Source organism: Bidens hawaiensis, unplaced genomic scaffold, assembly GCF_021521415.1.
Source record: "Bidens hawaiensis isolate Kalapana, Puna unplaced genomic scaffold, B.hawaiensis_p1.1 tig00022286_1, whole genome shotgun sequence".
NCBI lineage: Eukaryota > Viridiplantae > Streptophyta > Magnoliopsida > Asterales > Asteraceae > Bidens > Bidens hawaiensis.
The window spans coordinates 235,884-262,819 of record NW_027493455.1 but is presented as its reverse complement, the minus strand read 5'-3'; the positions used below and the strand labels follow the sequence as shown (position 1 = coordinate 262,819).

General features: G+C 29.9%; 1 protein-coding gene across 1 annotated transcript; it reads right to left on the bottom strand.

The window, feature by feature from the left end:
• Nucleotides 1-14,182: 14,182 nt before the first annotated feature.
• LOC143565090 (WAT1-related protein At2g39510-like) lies at nt 14,183-19,875 on the bottom strand. The gene is made up of 7 exons (XM_077052175.1): nt 19,668-19,875; nt 19,519-19,581; nt 19,128-19,244; nt 18,821-19,064; nt 18,584-18,745; nt 15,471-15,622; nt 14,183-14,359 (listed from the first exon to the last, which is right to left on the bottom strand). The coding sequence occupies exons 1-7, from the start codon at nt 19,865-19,867 to the stop codon at nt 14,218-14,220; spliced, it is 1,080 nt and encodes a 359-aa protein (XP_076908290.1). The 5' UTR covers nt 19,868-19,875; the 3' UTR covers nt 14,183-14,217.
• Between the last annotated feature and the right edge of the window lie 7,061 nt (nt 19,876-26,936).

Here is a 26,936-nt window from a genome sequence, read left to right as displayed (position 1 = left end):
GTAATGGAATGGATGAGTGAATGGAATGATCATGGGAATGAAATGGACAAAGGTATGAAATGGGCCATTACCATTTCATTGTCTTGTTTGGTTACCATATAGGAATAGAATTATTATTATTATTATTATTATTATTACTATTATTATTATTATTATGATTATTACTAGTAATAATAATAAATAATATTAATGATATGAATATTCGTATTAACTCATTTTTAAGACCTGCACACTTCAATGAGACCACTAAAGTGAATGAAAATAATCATAAAATGTTGAATCACACATGCGTGTTATGAAGCGTTGACTCGTTAAATAATTTTAATAATATTGATAATGCGATAATAACTCTTATATAATAATTGTTATATTATAATATAAAAAATAAAAATAATATAATAAAATTAATAACAATAATATAATAATCTGATAATGTAATAATAATTATAATATAATAATAATTCTAATATAATAATAATCATAATATTTTATTATTACTATAATTGATGGTGTTGTTGATTCCATTCCTTGAAGGAATGAAAAAAAAAACACATACTCCTTAAAAATGAAAATCCTATATTTGGAAGGAATTTCATTCATTATGGAATGGTTCATTCCATTACTATATGACAACCAAACATGGCTTTTTTCATTCCTTGGGAATGACCCATTCCATTCCACCTCTCATTCTCATCTACCAAACGCTACCTAAGGGATTCAAACAACATATGGAGTGTAATTCACGTAAAAGAGAAAAACATGATAGAAGTAAACAACGTAAGTTAATCACCATACAACTTATCCCGGCTGAAAAACACCAACAGAAGTGATGAATGTAAGACATGTAATTAATAATTGTAAGACATGCAGATGTAACTCGAGTTGTAAGGAACAAAATTATAATGTACCAAATGTAAGGAGTGTAAAAGGCTTTAATTTGTAAAAGGCTTTAAAAGTGATAAACTTCAGTGATGTAATGCACGTAAAGGAGGAAAAGATAATAGATGAATACAACGTAAGTTAATTTCCATCCAACTTCTTCTGGATAAAAAACGCCCATAGAAGTAATGAATGTAAAACACGCAAGTTAATTGTAAGACATGTAAACGTGACTTGAGTGGAAAGGAACATAATTATAATGTATCAAATGTAAGGAGTGTAAAAGACTTTAGTTTGTAAAAAGATTTAAAGTGATAAAATTCAGTGATGTAAGACACGTTAAAAGGGGAATGTAATAGATGTAAAAAATGTAAGTTAATTTTCATATAACCTTTCCGGCTTGAAAAACACCCGTAGAAGCAATGAATGTAAGAAGTGTAATTTAGAATTGTAAGACTTGTAAACGTAACTTGAGAAATAAGGGACTATTTAATAATGCACCAAATGTAAAGTGTGTAAAGGCTTTAATTTGTAAAAAGCTTTAAAGTGATAAACTTCAGTAATGTAACATACATAAAGGGGAATTTAATAGATGTAAACAACGTAAGTTAAATTCCATTTAACTTCATCTGGCTGAAAAACACCATAGCAGTAATGAATGTAAGACATGTAAGTTATAATTGTGTGGTAAGGGACATAATAGCAATTTACCAAATGTAAGGAGTGTAAAAGGCTTTAATTTGTAAAAGGCTTTAAAGTGATAAACTTCAGTGATGTAAGGCACGCAAAGGAGGAAATGTAATAGATTTAAACAATGTAAGTTAAATTCGAATTAACTTTTGTCTGGCTGAAAAGCACCTATAAAAGTATGAATGTAAGACATGTAAGTTATAATTGTGTGGTAAGGGATAGGATAACAATGTACCTAATGTAAGGGGTGTAAAAGGTTTTAATTTGTAAAAAGCTTTAAAGTGATAAACTTCAGTGATGAAAAACACCCATAGAAGTAATGAATATAATACATGTAAGTTATAATTGTAAGATGTAAATGTAAATCGATTTATTTCTCCACTTCATATAACCAGACATATTTTACAGCATTTACATATTTTTACATCCAACAAAAACAGACGTTTCATGTCTTACATATTTTACATATGTCACTAGTAAGATATTTTATATATTTTACTTATATAAGACGAATGTAAAACAAATATAAGACGGATATAAAATTATTGCAAGATGAACGTAAAACAAATGTAACTAATAAAATTGAACATAACCAACTATAAAATTGAACAATGAATATGTTCGCATAACTTACGTATATTACATCTTTCACGAACAAATGCAAAATTCTCCAAAAACACATAAATAGTTTGCATTTTTATTAATTCTCAAACCTTTCTCCATCTACATTTTCTCTATATATCTTTTCTCTCTTTAGTTTTTCCCTCTCCGCCTTTTTCATATATCTCTCTCCATTTTTTCAACACATCTCTCTAACTTTTCAGCACACTCCTCTAACTTTATATATATTTAAATCAAGTAAAAAAAAACAGACATTTCATATGTTTACATATTTTAAACATTTACATTCAGACGTGTTTTACCTCTTTTACATCTTATACATCTTTTACATACTTTTATATCAAGCAAAAAAGCAAATATTCTATCTGTTTACATACTTTACATATTTTACGAATGTAAGACGAACGTAAAACAATTGTAAGACGAATGTAAAATGAGTGTAACTAATAAAATTAAGCATAACTAACTATAAAATTGAGCAATAACTATGTTTACATAATCTACTTATTTTACATATTTCACAAAAAAAATATCCAAAAATACAACAACCAACAATTATAAGAAATGTAAGTGGCATGGTTAAAAAATGCACTTGAATCCTGCAAAATAAAACGTGTAAGACGTAAACACGTTATTAACGATATGAATGTAACAAAATGTAAAATTAACGGGTTCATTAAGAGATTTATAACCAACCGAATGTTAAAAATAACTTTAAACCTTCGAAGGCTCGAAATCTACAAAATCCAAAAAACATAAAAAATTCATAAAATTAAAGAAAGTAATTTTAAGAACCCAATTAAAATTAAACACTCAAATTAAACAGAATTTTGTAATAGTAAAACAAAAAACCGAAAAAAAAATCCATATATTAATCATTTAATGTTTACATGATATTAAATAATAATAAAACAAACTATAGATTTTAAACTTACCATCACGAAGATAAAAAAAAATGAAAAATCCAAACTTCTTTACAGCCCAGATTCATAACGCGATTGACGTGAAATCATTGTTCACCGAATCTGATTGCAGGAAGGTGACAGCATAAGGGACACATATTCGAATAAACGTCGTCAATAGACTACATGCGGGTCACTTGTGTGAATATGAACTAGAACTAGGTGATGTGATACTGCAGTTTGAGATGGTAGCCGGAGAACCGAGGGGTGAAGCTTGTTAGTGGTGGCGAAGCTTGTTGGTGGGGGAAATTTTAGTCCGGTAGCCACATATCAAGAAGAAAATGAAGTGGCCTTTGATTCTTAGAGAGGGGGGGGGGGGATATTATGACTGGTTTGTTATTTGTGTTATTATGTGAGATAGAAATAAATAAAAGAAAGATTAAAAAATGTTATTATACAAGCCAACGTCACCCACATTTTAATCACTTCTAATATTAAATGAAATACCAGCAATACCCTTAAACCTTATTTATTAATACAAATGAGATTGAATATGTGGTATCTTCCTACACCACATATTGGGGTTCCAATACTGCTCATATATATATATATATATATGTTCAAAAAGAACTCCCAAAATTAGGGAACCCCCTTTCCAACCTTGGCATTTTATAGCTACTGTAGGGATATGGGAGGGTTTTTTTAGCTAGGGGTAAGTGGTAGTGATGGGAGGGGGGGGAGGGGGTTTTCTTTTTAGCTAGATAGGTGGAGCTTTTTTAGCTAGGTAGGGGTGGGGTGGGGGTGGGGGTGGGTGTGGGTGGGTTTAGTTTTTAAGGGTTTTCTAGTTTGATAAGTCACGTGAGATGTAGAGTATAAAAAAACACAGAAGCTGCACCAAAAGATTAGAAGGATGGTGTAAGATTGAGTTTTCCAGCTCCGTGCGTGCGCGCGCACACATACACACACGTGTGTGTGTGCGCGCGCGCGTGTGCAGAATCAAAAGGGAACCACAAAAAAGTGACGAACTTTGGAACCATACTTTTTACATGTAAAAAAAATAATTAAAAAATTCATTTTTATATGTATAAAACACATTTTTACAAAAAAAATTTTTGAACTTTTACATACAAACACATGTAGGAGCTGTTTTCTTTAAAAAAAATATTTTCTTTTTAAATTAGTTAAAAAAAGGTAAAAATAAATTTTTTTACAAAATTAAATTTTTTTATTTGTATGTCTTCTATATGTATCTATAAGAAAACCTCCAAAAAGTTTATGCTTAAAAGTTTTAGATGTGGAATCAAGTTTTATATTATTTTTTACATGTAAAAGGCATGATTCTCTAGTCACTTTTTGACGTTCCTCATTGAACCCTCACTCTCTCTCTCCATATATATATATATATATATATATATAGGGAAGATCTCTTTTGAGAACCCTTTTGAGTTTTAAGAAATCAACGTAACAATATTTTTTTTTGAATTTTTTTAAACACTCGTAATATATGCAGGTTACATATACGTAAACAAATTACAGGAGGTTTTACGTACCGAGTTGACTTTTTACATAGATGTAACGGACGTTTAAATTAGTGTAATCACTATGCATCTTTATTCTCTGTTCTACTTTAATATTTTAATCACATTTAATCTCAACCACATAATCTAATCAATTTAATTAAATGTGTGGTCAATAATTATGTTCTTAAGTTTTTTAAAATTTAACAATGTTCTCAAATTATCCTTCCCCTATATATATGTATATATAGGAGAATTATAGAATGAAAACCCATTTGAGTTGTGAAAATCCTATGTAACATTGTTTTCCTTGATTTTTTTTACACATGTAATATATGGTATTACATTTAATACAAAACATCGAAAAATAAAAAAAATTGTTTTTCTATTTTTTAACATTTTTTACTAACTTTTATATATGTTTATAGGAGAGAAAAATGTTATTTTTGTATTTATATTTTTTATTAACTTTGATTGTAAACCACAAGATTTAAACTTTAATTAAAAACATGCATTTGAGAATGGGTTTCTAGAGTTTTCACTACACAAGTGGGTTTTTATTTTAACCTAACCATATATATATATATATATATATATATATATATATATATATATATATATATATATATATATATATATACAGAGAGAGAGAGATGATCAAGAGAAAACTCATTTTTAGAGAAGAAACTTAGAAACTCATAAATAATTATTTTTAATTAAAAATAAAAAAAATATTTTCAAATTTCCGTTTTTACCATTATTCTTATATTTTGTTACCCTTCACTCGAAAAAAATAAATAATTATTTTTAAAAACGCTGTAATGCACATACGTATTATCGTGCGATACCGTTGTATTACACATGTGTATTACTAGGTATTTTTAAGTTCAGTAGTGTTTAATTGCATATATTCAATGTTTTTGTATTGTGTATGTGTAATAGTGTTGTATTTTATGCAATAATAATAATAATAATAATAATAAAAGTCGATGTAATGCACATGTCCGTTAATGTTGTATTACACATACGTACTAATGTGTATTCGATGTGCGTATTAGTCTTATATTGCATCTTTACAATAATGTGTATCAAATATGTGCAATAGCGTTATATTTTATGCAATACAACACTTTTGCATATATACAATGCACACTATTGCTGATGTGCATTACACTGACGAGGTAACCGACAAATTTTTTTTTTTTTTTTGAACAATAACAACATATAAGAATAATGAAAAAAAAAAGAAACTACAAACAAACTTTAAAAAAAAAGTCAAAAATAATTTTTTAAGAGTTTTTAAGTTTTCTTATATTTTTATATGTAAAAGGCATGATTCTCTAGCTTCTCATTTTTTGACGTTCCTCATTGAACCCTCTCTCTCTCTCTATATATATATATACACACACACACATTGCTATATAAATTTATTTTGGTGTGGTTCGACCGTTTAGGGTCGGTAATCAGTATATAATTTTTTTGGTTCGTTTCGGTCATATAGAAAAAACGATAATCAACCAAAATATCATGCAACTAAAAAATTTACGTTGAAACATCATTAGAAATAAATAATTAAAATGCAATATATCTAAAGTTGCTATATATAGGTTTTTGGTTTTTAAAATCTAACCAAACATCATGTAGTTTGACATTTATAAGCAACTCTTTCTTAATAAAACAAATATAACTATCGTTTAAATTATCATCACACATCCAATTACACAAATCATACTTCATGTATTTCATCAAAGAAAAACATATTTCAATGTTTGCGGTTGCAATGGGTAATACGAGAGCTAACTTCAATAAACAATATGCTAATGCAAATGAAGTTGGTGAACACAACGATATATATAGAAAGCGACACATTTTCTTTTAAGATTAAGTTTTTAATCCGTTGAATTCACCCAACATATTACTTGCGCCATCATAACCATTTTTTATAATTTGGTAAAATATAGATTGAGTTAAGAGTTTGGAACTTGGGCTTAAAAGTTCGATATAGATCGATTAGGCATTTAGGTTTAAATTTGTATTAAAATTGTTTCTATTAAACTCAAATTTAATTGGATAAATATTTATATATTTATAACTGTAAATATGCAAGTTTATTTTTATTCGGCCGGTCTCGAAATTTATTGGAGTTGTTCTCAAAATTCCACGGGTCGTTCAGTCGTTCTCGAAAATCCACAGGGGTTGGTGTCAAAATTTCACAAGGGTCGAACGAGATTTAAACACAAATATATATCACTAAACAACATTTTTCATAGGGGTCGCCTGACCCCCCTTCACACTACATAGGTCCGTCAATGATATATATATATATATATATATATAGAGAGAGAGAGAGAGAGAAAACTTATCTTTAAAGAGGAAACTTAAGAACTCAAAAAGAATTAATTTTATTTTTAATTAAAAATAAAAAAATATTTTCAAATTTCCGTTTTTGACATTATTCTTATATTTTGTTACCATCACTCGAAAAAAATATAAAAATAATAAAAATTTAAAAAATAAACGCTGTGATGCGCATACGAATTACCGTGCCATACCGTTGTATTATACATGTGTATTACTATGTATTTTTAAGTTCAATAGTGTTTAATTACATATATTCAATATTTATGTATTGTATATGTGTAGTAGTGTTGCATAATAATAATAATAATAATAATAATAATAATAATAATAAAATAAAATTCGATGTAGTGCACATGTACGTTAATGTTGTATTACACATACGTACGAATGTGTATTCGATATGCGTATTAGTCTTATATTGCATATATACAATAGTGCATATCAAATATGTTCAATAGTGTTGTATTCTACGCAATACAAAACTTTTTCATATATGCAATGCACACTATTACACATGTGCGTTTCATCGACGAGGTTACCGACAAGTTTAATTAATTAATTAATTTATTTTTGGAACAATAACAACATATAAGAATAATGGAAAAAAAAAAAGAAACTACAAAATTTTTTTTTAAAAAAGTTAAACAATAATTCTTTAAGAGTTGTTTAGTTTTCTTATTTTTTTTATATATCAATGGCATGATTCTCTAGTTCCTCACTTTTTGACGTTCCTCATTGAACCCTCTCTCTCTCTCTATATATATATATATATATATATATATATATATATATATATATATACATACGGAAGATCTCTTCTGGGAACCTTTATGAGTTTTAAGAACTCAAAAGAACTTAACGTAACAATTCTTTTTTTTTAATTTTTTTACACACTCGTAATATATGTTGGTTACATATACGTAAACAAATTACAGAATTTTTTACGCATCGAGTCGACTTTTTACAAAGGTGTAACGGACGTTTAAATTAATGTAATCACTGTACGTCTTTATTCTCTCTTCTACTTTAATATTTTAATCTTATTTAACCTCAACCACATAATCTAATCAATTTAACTAAATGTGTGGTCAAGAATGATGTTCTTAAGTTTTTAAAACTTAACAATGTTCTCAAATTATCCTTCCCATATATATATATATATATATATATATATATATATATATATATATATATAGAGAGAGAGAGAGAGAGAGAGAGATGATCAAGATAAACTCATCTTTAAAGAGGAAATTAAAACTCATAGAGAAGTATTTTTTAATTAAAAATAAAAAATATTTTCAAATTTTCGTTTTGCCATTATTATTATATTTTATTACCCTTCACTAGAAAAAATAAATAAATAAAATAAAAAAATTAAAAACAAGGTTGTAATGCACATACGTATTACCGTGCGATCTCTTTGTATTTTACATGTGTATTACTATGTATTTTTAAGTTCAATAGTATTTAATTGCATATATTCAATATTTTTGTATTGTATATGTGTAGTAGTTTTGGATTATATGCAAAAATAATAATAATAATAATAATAATAATAATAATAATAAAATAAAAGTCGAAGTAGTGCACGTGTCCGTTGATATTGTATTACACATACGGACTAATGTGTATTCGATGTGCGTATTAGTCTTATATTGCATATATACAACAGTGTGCATCAAGTATGTGTAAGTGCGTTGTATTTTATGCAATACAACAATTTTGCATATATGTAATGCACACTATTGCAGAAGTGCACTACACCGACGAGGTAACCGACAAGTTTTTTTTTGGAACAATAAAACATATAAGAATAATGGAAAAAAAAAAAGAAACTACAAAAAAATTTTAAAACAAGTCAAAAATAATTTTTTAGAAGTTTTTAAGTTTTCTTATTTTTTGTACATGTAAAAGGCATGATTCTCTAGGTCCTAATTTTTTGACGTTCCTCATTGAATCCTCTCTCTCTCTCTCTTTATATATATATATATATATATAAGAGAGAGAGAGAGAGAGAGCAGTGACGGATCCAGGAAATTTTCTCACAGGGGTTGGAAATTTTTTTTAGTTAACTATTACTATATAAATTTATTTTGGTGTGGTTCGACCGTTTAGGGCCGGCAATCGGTATATAATTTTTTTGGTTCGTTTAGGCCATTCCAGTCGTGTCGGGTCATATAGAAAAAAAGATAATCAACCTATCATGCAACTAAAAAAAGTACGTTGAAACATTATTAGAAATAAATAATTAAAATAAAATATAACTAAAGTTGCTATATATATATATATATTTTAGGGCCGGCAATCGGTATATAATGGGTTTTTAGAGTTTCACAACTCAAGTAGGCTTTTATTTTAACCTTATCCAATATATATATATATATATATATATATATATATATATATATATATTATCAAGAGAAAACTTAAAATCTACTAAAGAATTATTTTTAATTAAAAATAAAAAAATATTTTTAAATTTCCGTTTTTACTATTATTCTTATATTTTGTTAACACTTCACTCGAAAAAACTAAACAAATTAAAAAAAAAGACGTTGGGGTGCATATACGTATTAATGTTCGATAATGTTGTATTACACATGTGTATTACTATGTATTTTGTGTTCAATAGTGTTAATTGCATATATTCAATATTTGTGTATTATTTAGTGTTGTATTATATGCAAAAAATAAAAAAGATAAAATAAAAGTCGATGTAGTGCGCATGCCCATTAATGTTGTATTACACATACGTATTAATGTTTATTCGATATGTGTATTAGTATTATATTGCATATATACAATAGTGTGTATCACACATGTGCACTACACCGACGAGGTTACCAACAAGTTTTGTTTTTTTGGTTTTTTTTTTCTTTTAGTGGGTGGGTGGGGGGGCAATATTAACATATACGAATAATGGGGAAAAAAATAAACTACAAAATCTTTTTTTAAAAAAAGTTAAAAATAATTTTTTAAGAGTTTTAAGTTTTCTTTTTAACCGAAGTTTTTATTTGATCCCACCGCTATATATATATATATAGGGAGAGGATCAAGAGAAAACTCATCTTTAGGGAGAAAACTTAAAAACTCCTGAAGAATTTTTTTTAATTAAATATAAAAAAATATTTTCAAATTTCCATTTTTGCCATTATTCTTATATTTTGGTCCCCTTCACTAAAAAAAAATAAAACAAAATTAAATTTACATACGTATTACTGTGCGAAACCGTTGCATTACACATGTGTATCACTATCTATTTTTAAGTTTAATGGTGTTCAGTTTTATTTATTCAATATTTGTGTATTGTGTATGTGTAGTAGTGTTGTATCATATGGAAAAAAATTAATAATAAAATAAAAATCGATGTAGTGCACATGTGCGTTAATGTTGTATTACACATACGTACTAATGTGTAATCGATGTGCGTATTAGTTTTATATTGCATATATACAATAGTGTGTATCAAATATGTGCAGTAGCGTTGTATGCTATGCAATACAAACACTTTTGCATACATGCAATGCACACCATTACACATGTGCACTACACCGACGAGGTTACCGACAAGGTGGGTTTTTTTTTTGAACCAATAACAACATATAAGAATAATGGAAAAAACAGAAACTTCAAAAAAAAAAATTTTTAAAGTTAAAAATAGGTTTTAGGTATTTTTAGGAGTTTTTTAGTTTTCTATATAAAAGGAGTTTTCACTGAATTCCACACACACACACACACACACACACACATATATATATATATATATATATATATATATATATTTGAAAGGTTCATAAAAATATGTTATATGCATCTTCAATTCTAACAATGTAGTAATTAGAAAGACCCAAAAAGTTTTGGAAAGGAGTTTATAAGTGAAACCTTGGGTTTTAAGTATCGTGTTAGAGTTTTGAGGTTTGCCATAGTTAAGGAATATAAACAAAAGAAACTATCTATCTTGACTTTGTGATTTTCATTAAATTTCAATATCTATGCACAGAATTTAAATGCAGCGTATTGTCTCAAGGGATTAATTGAGTACATAAATTCCTTACACTTAGAAAATCATGTTTGTCATAGTTGGAGAAATGATATATAAGAATGGATTTTGGAATATAAGTCCTTTTAAGTCTCTTTGTGTAAGTTTGGTTTTGAGTCAAAACTGTAAGCAGAAAATAAGGACTGACTAAGCCATGTGTGCAAGATTTAGCGTGTCTACGCTAAAAGTGGCGTTGAGTATGTCAATACCATTTTTCGTTTGATACTTTAGTTCATCTTTCACACCTAAGTATTCTACCTCATTTGCACTATAGAACTAATGCCTTCTTTGTGTAATGGTGCATAGGTAAGACTACGTAATGACGAACTCTCATGGCAAGGCTTTGGATCACTGGATATCGAAGTATGAACTGTTGTTGAGTGACAAGCAAATAGGGAGTTTCGTTTAGCGAAACTGGAGGTGAAGATCATATTCGGATCTATTGAAGAATCATTGTTGCCTTGCCTAGGTAAATCTGTGTTTGAGTCTTCTCAAATCTATACGCGGTAGTGAAGTTCGTGTTCAATGTTACAAAAATTGTTTTGGGTGAACACAAGATGGTATCTTGTGACAAGCAATATTTTTAGAGTATAAATAGATGTTTAAAAATAATAGAATACGCTTTTATATATAAACGAAATGACAAACTTATGTCGTCATTTTTTAGAACTTTAAACAAAGTAGTGGTTGCTTCATTAGAATTGCATTTAGAGTTTATATTAGGATCATTTTCCGATGTATTTTATAAATTAATAATAAATGTATTAAATGTAGGGAGCAACAATATCTATCTATCTATCCATCCATCTATCTATAAACGAAACCCCTAAAATCTTACGTGTCGTGATGTGGTAGCTCCTCTCTTTTTTGGAAGCCACCAAATTGCTTGATTTTTAAATAGAGGCCTCTTATTGATTTAACCTAAATTCATGGGTATGTGTCTTACCAAAACCAGATAGCTCTTAAACGGGTTATAACATCTCAATAAATTAAAAATTAATCTTACCAATTATGAAAATCCTATAAAATAGGGATATACTAAAAATTAATATATGATTTTTTAAAAGATATTATTTATAATTAAGAACAATTTTATACTAAAACATAAGCAGGTCTTGGGTCACACCAAACTCAGATAGCTTTTAAACCGGGTTATAACATCTCAATTATTCGTGAAACTCTTTTATAATCAAACCCTAAGTATATTATTAAATTCTTTAGAGTAAATAAAATTGGAATTCAAAAAAATATATAAATATTATAAACAAATAATGTAAAACAACCCCCATAATACGGGAGATAAATTAAATTAAAAATTAATCTTAACAAATATTTGATATGAAAATCATATAAAATAGCGATATACTAAAGATTAATATCCGATTTTTTTAAAAAAATATTGTTTGCTGTTCAAAAACAATTTTATAGTAAAAGAAAATAAGCGGGTCATTGGTCACCAAATCCTGGTAACTTTTAAATGGGTTATAACATATCATGCCCTTTAATCATCAAACCCTAATTATGTTAATAACTTTCTTACAATAAAGAAAATTAAAATCCAAAAAAATAAATATTAAAAAAGAAAAATGTAAAACAACCCCTATAATACGGGAGATAGGCCTCTCATTGATTTAACCCAAATTCATGGGTATGAGTCTTACCAAATCCAAATAGCTCTTAAACGGGTTATAATATCTCATTAAATTAAAAATTAATCTTACCAATTATTTGATATGAAAATCCTATAAAATAGGAATATACTAAAATTTAATATCTTATTTAAAAAATAGGTATTATTTATAATTGATAAACAATTTTATAATAAAGAAAATAAACGGGTAATGAGTATCACTAAACCCAGATAGCTTTTAAACCGGATTATAACATATCATTTATTTGTGAAACCATTTTATCATCAAACCTCAAGTATATTAATTATTAACTTTCTTACAATAAATAAAATTAAAATCCAAATATACATATATAAATATTAAAAACGAATAATGTAATACAACCCCCGTAATACGGGGGATTAAATTAAAAATTAATCTTACCAATTATTTGATATGAAAATCCTATAAAATAGGGATATACTAAAATTTAATATCCAATTTAAAAAGATTAAGATATTATTTATAATTAATAAACAATTTTATAGTAAAAAACATAAACGGGTCATGGGTCACCAAATCCAGATAGCTTTTAAACGGGTTATAACATATCATTTATTTATGAAACTCTTTCATTATCAAACTCTAAGCATATTATTAACTTTCTTATAATAAAGAAAATTAAAATACAAAAAATAAATATTAAAAAACAAAAAATGTAAAACAACCATTCTCTCAAGCTATCAGATTGCGTTATTTGTAAATGAAGGCTTCTCACGCATTTGACCCGAATTCATGGGTAAAGGTATCACCAAACTCAGATAGCTCTTAAACGGGTTATAACATCTCATTATATTAAAAATTAATCTCATCAAATATTTGATATGAAAATCCTATAAAATAGGGATATACTATAAATTAATATCCTATTTTATTTTAAAAAATATTATTTATAATTAAAAAACAATTTTATAATAAAGAAAATGAACGGGTAATGGGTATCACCAAACCCAGATAGCTTTTAAACCGGATTATAACATATCATTTATTTGTGAAACCATTTTATCATCAAACCTCAAGTATATTAATTATTAACTTTCTTACAATAAATAAAATTAAACTCCAAATATACATATATAAATATTAAAAATGAATAATGTTAAACAACCCCCGTAATACGGGGGATAAAATCTAGTGTATATATAAACATGATATATCCTTTCTATTGTGGTGTAGTGATAGGAAGATTGAGTTTTTTAATAGAGATCGAAGTTCGATTCTCCACATATAAAATTTTGGAGTGGGTATGGGTAGCTCATTGAAGAAAGAGGTTTTACTATCAATAGGCCTTCAGGGCGGGTGAGTTTTCCCTAGAACCGAAATAACTTGTTGGAGGCGCTTAAGGGATCCGTACAACTGGATTGGGCCAGCTGACGGTGGACTTTTGCCATTGAATCACCCTATACGGGATACCTACGCAATTCTGTATTTGTTGATCATTAAGAAAAAAGTATAACATGATATATCTACAAGAAAGAAACACATACAACATGATCATTCCTTAAACAAAGTCATTATCACTAGATATTATCTCACTATCAACAACATGTTTTATCCTGGGTGCCTTTGCCATCACAGGGTTGTTGATCTACTGAGTCTTGAGCTTTTTGATTTTGATCCTTGCTCTTGCCCCATAGGACCAGATACAAGCCAACCATTATTACTACTGCTCCAATAACACTGTAAAAATATAAGCAATCTTTTAGAAGCTTTGTCTAAATGCATACACAATCATCCTTTCTTCTCGAGAACAACAATAACATATTTTCTTGTGGTTTTCTAATACAATGTACTCTGTATATGCTTCATGCACAACCCATAGAGAATTTACGTTAAAATCAAACCATTATCGGTTTGGTCAAAACTCAAAAGTATGATATAGCTTCAGTGTACTCCGGTGTGGCAAACAGGCCAACATGAAAGTTCAGCAAAACTCGACTTCATTCGATGGTGTTGGACTAAGATTAAATATGATTATATATATAGTTTGGGTCTCAGAAGAATTAAGGTCAGTAAATTCAAGACTTAAGTAGCTTGAAAGTAAATGTCTTTTGATAAAACATGGATGGAATATGTTTTGAGAACTCTTCTTAGTATATGAAAAATAAAAGATGTTAACTGGTTTCAACTATATCACAATCCGATAAAGTTCAAAACATCAATAGACTGAAACTTGTTTAAGATTTTTTTTAGAACGGCGACTTTCTTGTATTTAGGCTACCGCACTCTCCAAATTTGGAGAAACTCGATGCTCCACTTTGGCCAGACTATGCTGTCTTAACCAGGGGCACGCTGGCTTCAAAGTTTGGCTTGGGCGTTCCTCGAGAAATCATACCGCCGAATGCCACTTAACAGTCGTTGTGCCACAACAAGAGTAGAACTCTCTGGCGTAACACACGGTCGGACGAAAACCCGGGTGGGCTCTGGTTTGAACTGACAACATACTCACAAGGCCTAGATCAAATCCTTCATTGCCAATATCCATCCAAAAGTGACGCAAGTGGGATTTGAACTTGGGTCTCCACTGGAGAAACCAAGCCTCCTACCACTAAGTCACAAATAGAGGTTAACTTGTTTGGGATTCGAACTTGTGTAGGATCTAACGTCTCTAGTTATTTATAATTGAATTATTTTATACTTTTTTAACAACTAAAGTACTCCTAAATCTACCTAACCTGCTTACCGTAAGGTTTGAATCCTCGATCTCTAAAGGGACGGAGCCTGTAACCTTATAACTAAATAAAAGTAAGTAATTGTATAAGAAATTGATCAGGTGATAAAACATCATTACCTTCCCAAGTTCAGTTTCTCGGCTAAAATGGAAGACCCCAAAATGGCGATAATAACCATCCCAAGGGGGTTGAAAGCAGTCACAAAAACCGGTCCTCTCTCCTGCATTACTACTCCAGAAATGTAATATGCGCAGCCAGAACACATTATACCCTTTATCCACACCATGCCAAGAAAAACAAAGTTGTCAAAAACAAGCAAAGAAACTGGCAAATATATTGGTACACAACAGGTAACTCAATTCTTCACCTTTTGTGAATATTCACTTAAACATGTATGCCAAATTGTGTCATTTATGCAATTTAAATCATAATATTTAGATTAAAAATGTGGAATACCAGCTTCAAAAGTCCAAAGTTAATCGGATTGGACTTTAATGTACAATTTTCAGTTTTATATATACGCACGCACATATTTATATGTAATTTTCAATTATATATATGCACATACATACTTTGGCCGGAAATTGGTTGGAATCTCGCTGGAAACCACCATTTTGGCCGGAATCTCACCGGAAACCGCCGATTTTCGCCAAAACCTCATCAGAAAACATCAACTAAGTTCTATTAATCCTGATTTTAATCGTATTTGACCATTGACTGATTAGTTGACTGAGTAGCCTAAAGGTGAAATAGGACTAAGTTAGGATTTTTATAACACTAGTTTATCATAATACTCGAGGCTTTGTTGGTGGTTGACTAAAAAGTCCATTACAGATGCACTAAAGAGTAAAGAGTTAACTTGTGGAAAGGTGTCCAAGGATGTACGTATGGTGGCCCAATAATAAGACCAAAATTTGTATTAAATACTAAGAGTTATTTATACAAGTATATACATGTATTTATATTTTAATATTACTTTATAATAATTTTTTTATAACCAAATAAATTTTTATTAATAAACGAACTATTTATCGAATAATTTGTAAACAATTCACTGAACGTTCGATTCATTTGAAGACTTCGTTATCTTAAAGTAATCATTATAACTATATTTAAAAAAATAGACGGTTTATTAAAATAATATAAAGTATTTGTTGTGAGACCCAATTAAAAACGAAGGATAACCGTAAAATAATTCAATTTTCATTCTTTTAAGAAATGAAGGATAGTTTATAAATTAAAAAAACAACACTACATGAACATTTGGGTTTATATTGTTCAAACATGAAACCCTGAACAATAATCGAGTTCTTTATTTATAGGTGGTTAGAATCAGTTTTGAACCAAAACCAATAGTTAAGTTATAATAGGAAATATTGTTTTTATAGAAAGAATAAGAAGTAAACTTGTCATTGATTTTGAGCATGAATGGTTGAGATTAATTTATGGGTGAAATCAAGTGTTACATAAGGAGAAGAGCATAAAAGAGATAACATAGTTGTTGGCTTTCCCCTACATATAATGCACAAGTTAATTCTCCGGTCATTTTAAAACGTTCATAAAACTTTTATATGAAATTAAAAAAAAAATAAAATCACCATAATAACGAGTATTTTTTTATCTTTTGTATGAGTACCATATTGCTATATAAAAATATAAAAAATAGTTGATTTTTTACAAATTGTGTTTTATAATAATTGTGTTTTACAAAATTGTGTTTTATCAAATTGTGTTATACAATTGTGTTTTTTACATTGTGGTTTTTCACAGTGTTTTCTATTGCACCTTTTCCAACGACAATTTTCCGGCGAAATTTCCCGGCAAAATTTCCCGTGGGACTTTTGCGGCCGAAAACTTCCAACGACTTTTCTGGCAATAAATTCCGACGAAAATTTCCGGTAACTTTTCTGGCGAGGTGGTGGCGGTGGAGTGGTGGTGGTTATAGAAGATGAGTGAAGATGTACGTGGGTTTTTAAGATTAAAGTAGTGGATCAAAATGCCTTCCTTCCTAGAAAATTAAAACTTCTTATTTGAACTCAACCCCAAAAACCAAATCCAAAACCGAATATTCGGATTTTTGAGTTCTTAAGAAACCTTTTGGGCCTTGGTTTTTTGGTTTTAACATTCGGATTTTTAAGTGAAACCAACTTTTTTGATTTTATACACAACCCTACCATAGTCTGTTTCACTTGCCAAACTAGGTCGACCCATCTTCTCTGCACTAGCTAGGTGCCTGCACGAAGCAGCGGGTGTGTGTAAACACGGCATCGAACTCATAACATGTGCTAACATGTAAACAATGTCATTCGTGTAAAGTAATTGCAAATAAATCATTTTTAATACCAGCCCGATTTGACCCGAATCATATTTCGACCGGACATTGTTCTAACTCGAAACCTGTTCTAACTTGAACCCTTTCGACCCGAACCCGCACTGAACCGACGCGAACCAAACTAACAACTTTTTTATTGACCCGTTCCGACCCTGATCCAGTCTTAAACATATCCAAGCCCACCCGACCCATCGACGGTCCTAACTCGCAATCACGTAACATGTAAATATTTAAAATTTAAAAAATATGACAATACCATATTCAAATTAAGGAGAGTAAAATGCTCGTTTTTATGGTGTAATGTTTTTTTTTAAAAATGCATTAACGCGTGAAAAAGTTACGATTGTTAAAAAGTTGTGGGGGATGGTTAGATTAAAATAAGGGGTATATGTGTAACTATGTTATAAATTAACAAAAATTGAGTGAAGTTAAAGGACCTAAGTTCTATTTAATTTTTTAAATGAAAGTTGGAAAATATTGGCCATTTTACCCATGAATTTTAAAATTATGTGCATTATAGTTTGTACATAAAGCCACAAGTTTGGTACGAGGCTCCTAACTCATGGTTTATATATCGTATATAGATATAGGTAGTTGATTAAGATCATATCAAACTACCCAAATATCAGAACACCTTGACATCTCTGACTGTAAACTTCCAACATTTGCGACACTTGTGAGGTGTGATTATATAAATCCAGCAATAGATGAATTGGCCGTGATAATGCCAATGAAAATTGATAAGGCAAAATTGGAAAGACATGAAGATCGAGTAAAGATGGTTATAGTTTTCATATAGGGGAATTTGTTTTCATACACCATGTTTTTTTCTGTAAACGGCAGTTGTATGTTTACTAGATATGGTGTCTCGAAACAAATCCCCCTGTCATATTTTCTTACACTGTAAATTGCCGCAAATAGTTTGATGTCCCAGTTAATTGCCCAGACTGAGGCATTGGCCCTCTCAGCGACAAGAGTGAGTACGGAGCCTTCCAATGAACCAATCATACACACGAGCGTTGTGAGAGAGAGCTCAGCCGGGTACGACTTCAATGTGATTGCCTATTTTGCATCAAACAAACAGAGAATTAGTATCTTTTGCCACCAATATTTGATTGCAATATCATATAAACTCACTTGGACAATGATAAAACTTGCCCAACAAAAGCAACCCGCGGTGATCATGAGAGATCCTTTAATCTGGTCTTGAGTACTAACAATGTTTATAGATGTTTGATGATGAAGAGTTTGGTGGCTTGACCATGGAAATTGTATAGAAGGGCCTCGTATTAGTATCATTATCATGGCTCCACCAACCGTCACTAATGTCCCTACTATCTTCCCTTGGCTATGTAAACTCTTTATCCTCACCATCTCAAGTCTACCAAAATATATTAAAAACTAAACTGAAAAAATTATATGCGAACTCGGGGAATAAGAATACCTAAAGAGCCACGCCATAACAAAAGTAATGGCAGGGAGAATGTTGCACATAGCCGATGCGAAAGTTGCCGTCGTAAATTTCATTCCGGCGAAGTACAAATTCTGGTCTATCACTGGCCTGTTTTAGAATCGTCCGATATTATCATTGGAGGATAATACACGAAACCTAGTTTCTAGTTTGTTACAAACTAGTAATCATTATTCATTCATGCAAATATGTTAAACACGCATGCTACGGACGTTCAGCATAGTTTACGACAAATGAGAATTTGCACAAGTTAGGTAAATTAATATACCAAAAAGAATCACAATTGTACGTAACTCTTTCAATGTTTAGTTTTTTCTTGTTATTTCCAGTTTCTAAATTACAATATAGATTACCGAATACATACTCTAGTAATCCCAGCAACATGATCTTTAGGAAGACCGAAGTCGTCATCTTTGGCCTAATATTCCTGTTTGCACAGAAAAAAGAAACAATGATCAAACAAATGATAATTAGAAAGATAACTATAGATACATATGACACCAACAAACAGACCTTTCTAGGAAGAAAGCAAAAGGACCAAAGAAGATAGCTGCGAACGCGTTTCGGTAAACCGCGAAAGTGTAATGATTCAAGCCTTTGTTTAGTGCAGACTTGACAACTAAACCGTTGAAAGCATACATAGTTTGCAACAAAATCATAAACATAAAAGGCTTGGTACAAACATATGCCCTCCTAAACCACTCTTTAGACATGATGCTTTTCAGGTGTTTTTTTTTTCTACTCCAAATGGTTTGTTGTGGTATTTATACACCTGTAAATCTACAAGAAAAGCCACTTTGACCATGAAAACTAAAATGTATGTTAGACATTGACTTTTTGTTTTATTACTTTTTGTTTCAACCAAAAATGTGTACAATAACATGTAGACACGTATCCATTTTTGTGGGGAGATTATACACCACATCATCACAGGAATATATGATAAACAACGTTTACCTAAGACCCCCCCTAAACTTGCTCCATAAATATTAAACAATGTTTGAAATTTATAAATTCAAAAGAGGAATATTTAAAAACTTAATTAGTAATATTTGTTGCAACTTCTAAAAACCTAAAATTTGGTGGATAGATCAGTCTTATCTCACGGGGTTAGGTTGATGCATCCATCTATTTTCTTGTGGGTTGAATTCCTATATCGGAAGCCAACAAGATTGTATCTTAAAGATGAGCATATATGGTCCAACACCGGAGTTCAAGAAGGAAACCCATTGGGACAACTTTTTTTCGCTCTTGTTTGGACCCCTTTGTGCACCAGATTAGAAACAAATGTAAGTTTCTCCTTCATACTTGTTATCATCATGATGGGACAGTCGTTGAAGTGAATATTAAAAAAAACTGAGGTATTTTGGTCCTCTTACGATGGTAAGGAGATTCGTAAGGGTTTATTTCTATTGACATTGACAGACCATTATTGGGGATGAAACTTCTTGGGGTACCGCTAGTAGAGACATCAGGTTTATTAGTGGGTTGGCAAAGAAGAGAGCTACTAATGCTATTGATTTGATGAGTCTTCGTCTAAAACCATGTGAGCTAAAAAGCGGGTTATTCTTGCTTTGATCTTATATGGATATTGCCAAACTTTTCCTTTCTTGAGGACGTGCCAACCATACACATGATGGAAGCGGTGTTGTCCTCTTACAAAGGATTGCGCCAAGAGGCCGAGGTCATGGTGGTTTGTGGAGATCCTTTCTTTGGAAACTTCCAATGGAAAATCTCTTCATTACCTATTAAGTTTGGGGGTTTAGGTTTTGTATTCCGAAGTAGAGGCTTCATCCTATGCTTTTGTGGCCTTGGGGCCGAATTTTGGGTGATTCAGGACCACATCTTGTGAGATAGTAGTATATGTGAAATGGATTCTGATTATTCTAGCTTGTCTTCATGATACGATGCCAAGCTTCGACTTTAGTAGTTTCACTAACAAGGATACCTCCTACCTAAATCCCAACATGCATTGATGAGTGCTCGTTTTGTTATGATTGTCCCAAACATGTAAGTACAAATTGACAGATCAATTAGACAAAGGTTGTTGTTGGAACCTAACTGATGTGCCAAAGTCCATACAAATAACCATGTAACTTAGTTGTTCTTCACTTAAAATAATAAAGAATAAAATGATTGCTCCCAAACAACTGATCTGAAATTTTGTAGGTCCTCTATATGGATCTCACAACTTTACTCGGATCAATCCGTGTTGTAAATCAGCAACAACATTCGGATTTTGAATCTTAGTTTTGTATATATAAAAGAGAGAAAAAGAGAGGTTTTGGTGGAGAGAGTTTTATTTTCAAGAGTGCAAATTCTCAGGAGTTGTTGCGGAGAAATTGGTAAAGTGACTCTTTTATAGGGTCCTCATTTCTCCAAGACTTACAAAATAAACGTACCGAGTACGTAATACATCGACTAAAGCAAAATAGAAAGACATACACAATTCTAATAACAATATAGAATATTAGCTCTACAATCTCCCTTTAGGATTGAGTATGTCGAGGAACCTTCGTCAAGTTCTTTGCTTTGTCTTTATTTCTTGAAACTTAGTACTTGTCTTGATCCGGTAGCTTGAACGAGATTGGATCTTGGACAATTCTTTAGTTTCCAGTCTTGTAGACTTGAATTTCAATCTTTTTTTTAGAAGGATCAGCAACAGCAAACTTTAGAAATATCAGATGCGTGAGGCTCGACATCTAATTTTCTTTTGTTGACTTTCTTGAGCCGACTGGTTTCTTTCCTTGTCTTCAGACACAATTAGTTCTATTTTAGATTCAACCACCAACTTTCACGCTCTCGTTTTCTTTTAAGCGCTTCAGCATCTACAACTTTAGTTTCTACATCCAAGCAGACTTGATCTTGATCTACCTGTCCATGCACAACTGCACAAAACTTATAACGAATAAGATTCATTCACATACCCTCTCGAGGGTCAAAGAAGAATTCGTTCACAGACCCTCCCAAGTTCAGTCCCTCAACTCGTAAGTGATTTGTTTAAGTCCTAGGTTTCCAACAAACTTTGCATGAACGACATTGACAACAAAACACATGATTTTGAATAAAACAAGGTTTAATAAAATATGTACGAACACAATTAAAACTTAAAATCTTTTTGACATTTACATAAATTTTAAAATTACGAAAATATATACATAATATATTGAAGTTGAAACATAAAATAAAACAAAAGAAAATAAAAATAAAAGATAAGAGTAAAGATAAAATTAATATTATATATCAAAAATATTTACTTAAAAATTTACTAAATTATTTGTGAGAAAGATCACGACATGAAATCACATTATCTGTTAACGTTCTAGATCACACTTCTAGTTGATAATTATTATGCCAAGAACCCAAAGTCAATTGTAGATATAATTTGACAACTTTAAACTTAACAAGTATTTTGATGTCAACGTGATATGTTAAGGTATGTATTAGGCACAATGCTTGTGTGGTCCCCATTTAATCCGACGAATTATAAACTCCATCATACCTTGGGCTTAATTTGCTTTCACATGTCACCTTAACTTGACTTAAACCTTTCTTATTCGATCGCAGTATGCTTATTGACACTTTGGAAACTTGACTCTATCTAGAAATATTAAAATATCTTAACAATCAGGCCTTGTATGAGTACAACAGAGAAAGTCCAAGGCTTGAACAAAATAAATAAATAAATAAAACAAAGTAGAAGATTCAGTGTCTTTACAATCAGATTTTGATGACTACAAATATAAAAACTCCAAGGCTTGAATCAAAATAAAGAAAGAAATATATTAGAATTGAAGTTAAAAATCCTAAGACATACCTCTTTTAAACTTCCTTTTTCTTTTCTTTTCATTTCTTTTCTGACTCTTTTTTCTTTTTCATTTCTTGACACTTTTTTTGACTCACCAGAATTAAAACTGAAACTTGATTACATAAGACAGCTATGATCAGGTAAAGAGAGGCTTGGACATAACATGTTATTTACGTTTCTACCTTCATTGATGTGACTTATAATTGGAGTCGGCAACCGCTTCATAACATGTAACCACTAGCATAGGTAGATATTTAAGTTTATATCACTATGACACTTACTCATTTGACAAGCCTATCTACACATCAAGCAATGATCATGCTGGCTTTTGATCAACTATTTTCATGTGCTAGAATTGTTAGAGATAATTCCTTATCATTTTCCAATGGTCGGATTGAATGAGCATGATGTTCATGATCTCTATACGATTAGTGCCGTGGATCTAGTTCGGTGATATGATTGAATAGCTTCGTGAATACGTTTAGGATCTAAGAATATTTTGGCAAAGTAACAGTATATCTCAATAACAAATACCTTCATTACTTTAGAAATAAGTTACAGGAACTATATATAGAAGATGGAGTTCATTCGTTAGACATGCCTAACGAATGAACCTCCATTCGTTACCTCAAACGTTAACTAATAACGAAAGACTGCATTTGTCTTCTCATTCGTTATGAGTGAATAACGAATAAGGAATACAATTAGCGACTAGTCACATTCGTTATAAACTAATAAAGAATATACCCTACATAATAATGAATGAGTCACATTCATGACATACATTTATCAAAAAGTCCCTATACATTATTTCTAATAAAATAATACATTATATAAAGACTGAGACGCAAAACCGAGTACTAACAAACTCCCCTTGTCAAACCATAAAAAATAAACTTTTTGGACTAAATTCGCATCATTTGTCAAACCATAAAAACGATAATGGCACTTTAATCAATAAGTTTTGTACTTCAATAGGAAACTTGAGGGGTTGAGAGCTTCCCCTAATCTCCATATATGTGCGCCACTGATGGGTGTATACTTATATAAAAAAAATAAAAATTGATTATAAAATAATGTTGTAGATAAAAGTCTATTGGACTCGCATAAATACGATGAAAAGGACAAGCATATATGTGCGCCACTGATGGGTGCATACCCCTTCAGCATCCATATTGGACTCGCATAAATACGATGGAAAGGACAAGCATGTAATCTGGAACCAAATAATTCAATTTGATGCGTATAGAATCATCCAATTAATTGGTTAATGCTTAAGATTTCCATTAAATGGAACTATAGTTTTCCTCCTTTTAGATTAAAGCTATCCACGACCCGTTTATAAGTTGTAATGTAATCAATGATTCATGAAACTATTTAAATTAATGTTGTACGAAGTTGGCCATTAGTATTAGTGCCATCACATAAAAAGTTGTATATTGCTTTTAGAGACAAAGCTTTCGAAATTATTTACAGTATTTAAAGTGATGCTTTTTAGAAGTTGTGAGACGTACGCAGGCCAGGTTCATGCAATTGCGTATCGGTGGGAAAATTTCAAAAACGGCTATGTTAATCAATCACCTTCCTATACAAACCTCCTATTTTGAAAAATCTTCAAAATGAGAACTTCTAATTCCGGCCCTTTTCTAACTAGCGTCCATCCGATTTGCAATCTAATAAAATCATTCCACCTTTTTCTATTTGTACTTTTGTAGGACCACACAAACTATTTGTGGGTTACCGCCAGTGGCGGAGGTACAGCATGGCCACCGGGTTCGTCCGAACCCGGTCGTTTTTCGGTTTTATATATAGCCTATATATCAAATTAACGAGCGAACCCATTCTTTTGCTATAAACGAACCCAGTAAAATAGGTGAAAGAAGTAGAAAAAAATCTAGATTTACATAATTGCATGTGATGTAAGTGTGTTTTGAATTTGAAGGTAATGTGAAAAAGAAGAAGAAAGGTTGGTGTGGGTGTCCTTCCAGAATCTCTATTTAGGATTAATTGTGTTTGAAATTAATTATGTTTGGGCTTTTCTAGGCCCAGCATAATAATCATAACATTTTTACACATTCCTTTTGATTATTTAATAATTTATCGAGTGCAGGATGGTTTAGATTTGTTTTTTTTTTTAATTTAATTTAGTGAGCAAACTTTAAAAAAATATTTGGATTATTTTATTTTGAGCTTTTTTATTTTCCCAATCGTAAACAAAATTATTATACAATAAGGAATTCTTAAATATTAATTATGACCCCAATCAAAACCTTTGGTTCAACCACTGTTCATGTTAAGTATTATTTCGTTATATTTGTGTAATATTAGTTCTATTTGGTAAGGTCTCTTTTAATACTGAAGTCCAAATCTAGCATATATTTTCGCCCCTTCCTAACTTAAATGTTGACGTTCTCCTACTACGTTCATTCATCTTTCTTAGATTTTGATTTTCAAATAATCAAATTCAATATAAGTAAAAAAAAAAAAACAAGGTTAGTGATGCTTGTATTTGTTATATTGAAAATTGGTTATTTTTTAAAGTCGCGATTGGAAATGTTAAGAAATGTTTCCAAACCATGAAAACACTGTTGAAAACGCGTATGAAACAATTATAATATGTAATAGCTTTTTTATTTAAAATGAATTTATATTTTATTGAATGTTAACGCTCTTTTGTTATGATCATTATATTACATTATATTTATACAACCTGACCTGACCTGCGCGGGCCTGAAAATTTGACATAAAAAAAATCAAGCGTAAAAAATCCCGAACCCGTAGAGAAAAATTCCTGGCTCCGCCACTGGTTACCGGAAAAACTTAAGACCAAATAATAAATTTGTGTTTATCTAATATTATGTAACTTTAACATTTTAATACGAAAATAACAAGCTATAAATATAAAGTAAATATTTATATAACAATTTTATAATAAGTTAAAGCAAAATTTATATAATAAATTATAAAATTATTATATAAAAATATAACACTTATAAAAATAACATAAATTTTATTTAAATTCATAAAAGTTATGATACAAAAATTGTGACTTGTAATAATATGTTATATGTTAAATTATAATTTATTATAAAATATGCTTGTATAAAACTTCATGTTATTTTATATTTTTTTAAATTATAAATTATAATTTGTTATAACATTATAATTTATTATAAATTTATATATTTATAGGTATATTTGCAAGAACTGCCTTTATTTAAACAAATTTTATAATAAGTTACATTTAAATAATAATATTATTATAACATGTTATAATTTTAGCATAATAAATTTTATAAATTTAAATAAAATTTATGTTAATTCTATAATTTTTTATTTTATATTATAATGTTATAATATATTACTTAAATGTTATTATAACATTATGATTTTTTATAAAGTTGTTATATAATTTTTTTTTTATTTTTATAACTTGTTATTTGCGTATTAAAATTTTTAAATTTTAATAATATGGCATTAATACAAATTCATTATTTGATTTTAAGTTTGTTCGGTCGCAGAAATAGAAAATGTAGAAGGATGGTATTGGATCACAAATTGAACGGATAACGGTTACAAAAGAGATGGAAACACAGTTTAGAAGTTGTTATTTATAGGATTTTTAGAACTAGGTTAGTATTAAAAGGTGTTCGGTTAAAATAGTTATTTTAGGAATTCTCTCTTTTAAAAAAGATCGAGGTGGTCAAGTCATAAGTGAATTGTAAAATGCATAGTAGGTTGGTTAATTGGATTTTATATTTTTGTTATTTCTATTTTATGTGAATGGATCCCCCACTTTCTCAAAAATTCCATTCCGAGCTATGGTTGGATGTTGGATATAAATGCAATTGATCATATGTGTCGAAGTCTAATAGAACCAAAAATGCTTACGTTTAAAACACTAAGGCTATGTGTACTGGAGGGCTGTAAAATTGAGAAAATTTTGACATATGGCATCACGTCAGCAAATGAGT

Excerpts from the sequence above, each read along its gene's own strand:
- LOC143565090 (XM_077052175.1), bottom strand. The coding sequence starts at position 19,867 with ATGTCTAAAGAGTGGTTTAGGAGGGCATATGTTTGTACCAAGCCTTTT. Across the intron at positions 19,245-19,518 it reads ATGTTGCTGGGATTACTAGA|GCCAGTGATAGACCAGAATT; the intron begins GTATGTATTCGG and ends ATTCTAAAACAG. Across the intron at positions 14,360-15,470 it reads GAGAAACTGAACTTGGGAAG|TGTTATTGGAGCAGTAGTAA; the intron begins GTAATGATGTTT and ends ATATTTTTACAG.